Source organism: Pogona vitticeps, chromosome 1 (assembly GCF_051106095.1).
Source record: "Pogona vitticeps strain Pit_001003342236 chromosome 1, PviZW2.1, whole genome shotgun sequence".
NCBI classification, from domain to species: Eukaryota; Metazoa; Chordata; class Lepidosauria; order Squamata; family Agamidae; genus Pogona; species Pogona vitticeps.
Genome location: NC_135783.1, coordinates 64873076 through 64879797, shown reverse-complemented (window position 1 = coordinate 64879797; position 6722 = coordinate 64873076). Strand labels below are relative to the sequence as shown.

Sequence of the window (6722 nt, the reverse complement as noted above, 5' to 3'; positions counted from 1 at the left end):
CAGAGCCCTTGTTGCCATCTTTCCCATTTTATTCTGGAAAGCTGTGCTCCAAGCCGATTACAGCACTTGCTTCTACCAGTCATGCAGCTGTCGAATTGTAAGAGCCCAAGCTTAAGATCTACAAGACTAAAAACAAAGTGCCCCAGTGTTTGGACTGATGTATCAAAAGCCCCAGATTTTCAAACTGTTAACTGCTTAGTATAGAACAAATACAGAGAAACGACATTATTACACCCAGTATTCCCCTGTCAGATTCTGTTGATTCTGGGAGCCATAGGCCAAAAAGTAACTTTTCCATGCTCTAGACCGGTGGTCTGCAACTGTTTTGGGACCGCAGACCGGTTTTGGGGGCAGGCTCCATGCACTCACAAGGGTGTATGTCTCACTAGTGCAACACACCCCTGCAGTCACACAACACGCCCACCATGAGCATGACATTCCCTCTACGTGAGCACAACATGCCCCTACACAAGCGTGACACGCCCATCGTGCGAGGGGGCAGAGATCTGTCACCGCAGCCCAGTTCCAGCAAGCCCACAGACCGGGGGGGGGGGCTGGGACCCCCTGGTCTAGACAACTTAATGTGGCAATGCCCAACTCCCCGTCATTACCTTTTATTCAGAATTAATTCAGAATTAACTGGGCTGTTTATTCATGCACTTATTGCATCAAATTCTACTAATTCACCTGCCTTTATAAAACTTCAGCTGCAACAAATGAAGATGTTCAAACAGTTCAAATATTTGGGTCAGGCAGTCAAAACTATTGCACTTCTATTTTATGGCTGCCAGTGCATGTCCAAGGCAGAAGTAGACTGCAGTGCCAGTTTGGACCAATCTTTTTTCTTTCTTTTTTTGAAAAGATGGCTTGCATCCATGTAAAGCCAGCTGAGTTTCCAGACTGGCTTCAGAGGCCTGGCTTTTAGGTCCACCTTGAAGATCAGCTAGATTGGCACATGATTGTCCATTTTACCGACAGTGGTGATTTTTGATAATTAAAAACTTCCCCCTCCCACACTGCTGCCTCCAAAGGCTTTCTGAAAATTGAAGTATTATGGGAGACTTAATGAGCTGCTCAGTGGTTTTAAGTAGCTGGCTGTGGAGCCAGATGTTCAGTTCCCCATTGAATCTCCTTAACAGAGGCTGGTTCCATTCCAGCTCTGCAATTCTAAGATTATTCTTAGAATTTTAAGGAAATAGGAGATGTTTAATTTCTGAAATCACTAGAGTTGATGCCATAACCATGACTTACATAAGAGGATTTTAGCCTCTACCAAAGTTATCAGATAGATCAGCTACACTGGAGTTTATCCTGCTCTGTAGCCCTGTACCACAACATTTTAGATCACCCTAAAAATGCTGACTACCAATGTTCTTGTTAGAGTATTCCAATCCATCGATAAAGGGGAGCAATCTGTGTCAGAATGTCTAGGGTTGGAACCTACTGTTTATTTGCAACAATGAGGATTGGTCCAAATAAACATGGTTATGTATTCGCAAAGGCTTTCACGGCCGGGATCTAATGGTTGTTGTGGGTTTTTCTGATCAGAACACAGCCAAAGAGCCCAAAAAACCCACAACAACCAAACATGGTTATCTTGCTGTGCTTTCACCTAAATCGTTCATGTAGATGAGCAACCTAGGTGATGGGGGGGTGTTCTTCCTACATCTATGGTGATGTGCAGAGGTAGGCATGGCAACTACAATGGTACCCGCCATCCAATTTTGAAGTGAAAAAGCATTTTTTTATTTTTAAAATAAAATAAAATAAAAATACTTTTCCATTATTGTGCTGCATCAATTAAGTGCTACGCCATTTACCAAAATTTAATTTTTAAAAGAGAAAAGGAGAAACATGGGGATGAAACATGACGCTCTGTACCTCTCCTTATGTGCATTAAAAAACCAGTATTTATGCCTACCCGCAAGCAAACAGAAGTAGGCTGTTTCCCAAGCAGCTGTTGTAAAAGAGAAGGCAAGAGGCAGGGAGTGAGAAGGGCAAATTGAGTGATTTAATGCCAACATGTGGTTGAATACATATGTGAATAGAAGGAGAGATCTAATCAAGATCCATTATTCTAAAGTGACCCAGATCAAATCACTCCTTATTGCTAATATAGCCATATCTTTAGTTCTATTTCCCTTACTAAGTGAAAACAAGAGAGGACAATATAGTCCATTTAAAACAATTTAAAACCCTATTGATTTCAATGGAAGAGTTATGTGCTTAAGGATCACCTTCTGAAATAAGTAACAGGACTTTAAAATGGATAAATTTGAGGTGGATCATAAGGGCTGCCATAAGTCAAAATCAACTTGGTAGCATGCAATTATTGTATAACGTTCTTCTGTGACTCTATGATTGTGATGTGGAATGAATAATGATAGTTCCAAAGTAAATCACAAAGAAATGTTAACTGTTTATTCTGATAAATAGAAATATTACAAATTTACAAAACACTGTTATTATTTATTTACAATGTATCCAATCTTTTTTTAAAAAAGTTTATCCAGCTATGAAACACTTGTGCCTGGTTCTCACCCCTTGCTTTGTAGTGTAAAACAAAAGCTGTTTCGTAAAGTTTACTGTCTTATCCAGGAAGAGAAAATAAACCATTTTTGCACCCTTTTCTGGATCTCTGATTGCAAGTTAAGATTAAAGAGGAGGAAGAGAAAGAAAAATATTACAGATTCAGTTACCTTGTGTTCTCAAGATGTTTACAGAGACTAAAAACTAAAATGCAAATTAAGCAGCTGTTGCTATGCTACCACAGTAAGTTACGCACAGTAACATTACAAAATCCAACAAGTATATTTGGCCAGTCACAGTAAAATTAAGACAGCTAAATTTCACCCATCATTTTTTAAAGCTATTGTCTGCCAGATCCGGTAATTCCAACAAGCCCAGTCAAGGACAACGCAATCGGTTACTCCTCTGTAGCTTCGTTCTCAACTGCTTTCTTTGTTCTAAGGTTTTCAAGAATATGTTTTTAAAAATAAAAAGAAGAAAGACAAACACTGATATAACACTGGAGAAAATGCCAATTTTAAATGTGATGCCGATTCGCAAGAGTGATCTTCAAGAAGGCATGCTTGGCATTGGGACGCAGCTCAGCATCCTTCCTTCAGCAGGTGGTTCGACTCTTAACCCACCAGAGTTATGTCGGGATGCATTCTTTCAAGACTTGCTTGTCCTCCAGGCCTGGTTAGAAAGGATATGCCAAGGCTTCATATGTTTGTTTTTAAAAGGCATCCCCTCAAAAGCAAAATTCCACGGTGGGTGCCAGAGCATTCCAGGCAAACAAACAAACAAACAAACAAACCAAATTCACTTCTATCACAAACAGTTGCGGTGGGAAAGGACCACGCACATCTACGGCAGAGAAGGGGAGGGCGGGATCCTGCTTTAGACGGGGGTCCGGCCAGCGAGCGGCTCAGAGGGTGCTCAGGTGAGGCAGGGTGTCCAGCTTGTCGGCTCGGTCCCGGGCGGCGGCGCGCTCGACCCCTCGAAGCCACTCGGTGCATTTGCGCACCAGCCCTTCGCGGGCCGTGGAGGCCCCGGGCTCGCCCCCCGCCGCCTCCTCGTCCTCCTCCTCCTCGTACTCCACGTCGTCGTAGCGATGGCGCTCGTTCAGCAGCGAGACCTGGAGCAAAGCGCGCAAGTCTCCGCCGGCGGCCGGGCTTCCCGCCAGGGGGCGCTTGGCGGCGTCGGGGGAGGCGGCGGAGCGGGGCGCCCGCCCTCGGCCACGCTGCTGCTGCTGCTGCTGCTGCTGCTGCTGGTGCTTCTCGAGGCTCCGGCGCTGGAGGACCCGGATCGCCTCCGGAGGAAGGCTGAGCGAGAAGCGCAGCGCGGCCTCCCCGCGCCCTCCTGGCGCCGCCGCGGAAAGGCTCTCGCAGGAGCGCGCGCCCGAGCCCAGCGGCGCCACCACCAGGGAGCGGCCCCGGGCGAGAGCCAGAGCGTGGGCGGCGGTCGTGGCGCCCCGGGCTGCGTGGGGCGGCGGGGCGTCCCGGCCGCTCTCCCGGGCGACCCGGCCGCGCGGCTCCTTCCTCGGGGGCAAGGTGCTGCTGGGCCAGGAGCTGGCAAAGGGGCCGGGACGCTCCGCAGGCGCGCCGCCGCCTCTCCGAGGGGGCTTGGCCGGAGCGAGGGGCGCCGTCGCCGGTGTGACCCCCTTTCTGAGGGCCGGCGTCGGGGGCGCTGCCTGGCGCGGCTTCCTCGGCTGGAGCCGAAGGGCGGCGGCGGCGGCGGCGGGCGGGGAGGCGAGGGGCGGCAGGGACATGACACGCGGCCGGCAGGAGCCCCTTCTCTTCCTTGCCTCTCTCGCCTTCAGCTCATCGCCTCGGACGCGGCGGCCGGAGGCGCCCTTTCTGCCCCGGACGGGAGCGCCCGGCCCTCCGGCGGGGAGCCCGGCTGCGCGGCCAGTGGCCTCGGGCACTCCGGGCGGTCGAGACACGCGGCGGCGGCGGCGAGGAGGGGCGGCGGACGGACACGGAGGGCTTCGGTGAAAGCCGGCCGGCCTCGAGCCGCGGGTTGCAGCTCGCCCCCTATTCTCTCCGGCAGAAAGAGGCGGGGCCCTTCCTGGGCGACGCCAGAGGAACGAGACCCTCCGAGCAGCTCAAGTTTCATGGCCGCTACGTAGGGCCCAGCTGGCCGGGCTTTCGCTCTCCTCCTTTGTTGGAGGAACGGGGCGGGGGGAGGGGGGAGGAGAGGCAAATCTGCCCCGGGCCCGCACACGCGCAGGCGGGACGGGAATGTCGCCGCCAGGCTCTTCTGGCCTTGGAGGAGGGGAGCCGTTGAAGGGCGCAGAGGCCGAGTAGGACGAGAGGATCCCGAGAGCGCCTTCTGCGGGGCTTGGGGACCTGGGACAAGAGGGGGAGCTGAGCTGTAAGGGCCACTGGTTTCTTGTGTGCGAAGGTAACGTATAACAGGCAAGCCATGCAGTGGGCATCTTTTCTGATCTAGGGCAAATGCTTGTATTACAGGAGGTGTAACAGATGGGCACATTCATAACAATTACATTATTCACTTTAAACCAACAATTTATTTCACTGCTTAGCTGGTCACCCTTGGCAACAAGGAATTCTGCTTAGGTGAACAAATTGGCTTGGAAGACAGCAATTCAACCGGAGTAGGCTGATTGGCTTCTGTACTGGCCAGAGAAAGCAGCTTCATCCATAGTGGGAATGGAACTCGGGTGTGCTGGTGGACAAAGAGGAAGTGATGTTCCTTTATCCCCAAGCCCAACAGGATAAACAAAATTTTATTTTAAACTTCTGTTAGTGAGTGCACAGTACTATGCTGTTTTAAATGGATGGAGCAGGCCAGTCCACAGGTTGGTATCCATATGATAAGGTTCATTCTGTGATTCTTTCTGCAGTCTTATTTTTCTTGGTTCTCATTTATATGATCTGCTGTTGATAGAAGCTTGTCTTGTAAGAGTTCCTCATTTCACCTGGATGCACTGCAATTCGATCCCTGGTATGTCCTGGTGGAACTGCAAAAGCACCAGTCTGAAACCATTTTTGAAGATACTTTACTGAAATAAATCTTATGTCACACTTTTTTTTCTTGACCTGTAATATTGCCTTCATGCTTGTCCATCCCATCTGAATCTCACTGTACACCTCGTATTTAAGACAGGAGTTGGCAACTTTTGTCCCCTCCAGATGTGACTGGACTGAAACTTCTGTCAACCCCAACTACGACATCCAAAGGTGAAGGATGACTGGACCAACGTTTTTAGAGCCACTATTGCTCATGTGTTAAAACTGAGACTCTCCTACTTTGGGCACATGATGAAAAGACAACTGTTGCTCATCTTTGCCCTGTTTCTTAACACCACAGCATATAATTCTGTCAATATCAACATGTTCTCAAATCAAAATAAAACCAAGGTAGGAAAAGCAAGGGGTTCAAGAGCTGCAGACTGTGGTAGATGAATCTACAAAACATCAGTTTTCCAAAAGCAAACAACTGCATCAAGGCTACACCATATGTCTGGTCTAAATCTCTTTCCTTTGCCAAATTACTAATGCAAATTCTGCTCTACTAACCTGCCCACAGATCAGTGACAGAGTGCTTCATCACACATAGAAGGACTGAGATTCAGTCCCTGGTATGTCCCAGTGGGAGTGGGAAAACACCTGTGTAAAATCTTGACAGGTCCTGCTAGTCAGGGTCCTCTATCCTGAGCCAGAAGGACTAGTGCTCTGACTTGGGTAAGACAGCTTTGTTTGTAAATATACAAGCATTAATTTTGTTGGGATGTTCTCATCTATCAAACGGATGACAGAAGAGAAAATAGGCACTGCTGAATCAATGCAAGAGGAAGGGTTAATTGCTCACGGCATGTTTGTTTCAGATTACTACCTTCTCAGAGTCAAAGATTTCTCATATCACATGTAGGATGGTTTTCCTTGCGGACCCCAGACTACAGAAGAGGAGAACTGAAACTGAAAACTAAGTAAAGCGTATGTGGAGGGGGTTAAATAGTGAGCAAAAAGCACAAGACTTTGCAGAACCTATATGTAAAGTCCTGATTTGGTTCCCACAATGTGAAACTTCAATTTGGTGCTATAAAAGTGGGTTCTAAGCTTCAGCCTCCTTCCCCCATTGCTCTTAGTTGAATTATTGTGGAAAGCCATATTTGTTTGTTATAGCTAAACTGACAAACCCCTATGCACTGCAAGTGAGAATTAAAGTACTGTAATTAAACAATCTTCCAG

The 6722-nt window shown here is 48.4% G+C and overlaps 1 protein-coding gene across 1 annotated transcript; it reads right to left on the bottom strand.

Moving 5' to 3' along the window:
- Positions 1-2399: 2399 nt before the first annotated feature.
- Positions 2400-4518, bottom strand: PRR18 (proline rich 18). Its single transcript, XM_072994277.2, has one exon. It carries the CDS (start codon positions 4274-4276, stop codon positions 3434-3436), a length of 843 nt encoding a protein of 280 aa, XP_072850378.2. The 5' UTR covers positions 4277-4518; the 3' UTR covers positions 2400-3433.
- Between the last annotated feature and the right edge of the window lie 2204 nt (positions 4519-6722).

What these genes read in the sequence shown, in the direction of transcription:
- PRR18 (XM_072994277.2), bottom strand. Translation starts at nt 4,276, where the DNA reads ATGTCCCTGCCGCCCCTCGCCTCCCCGCCCGCCGCCGCCGCCGCCGCC.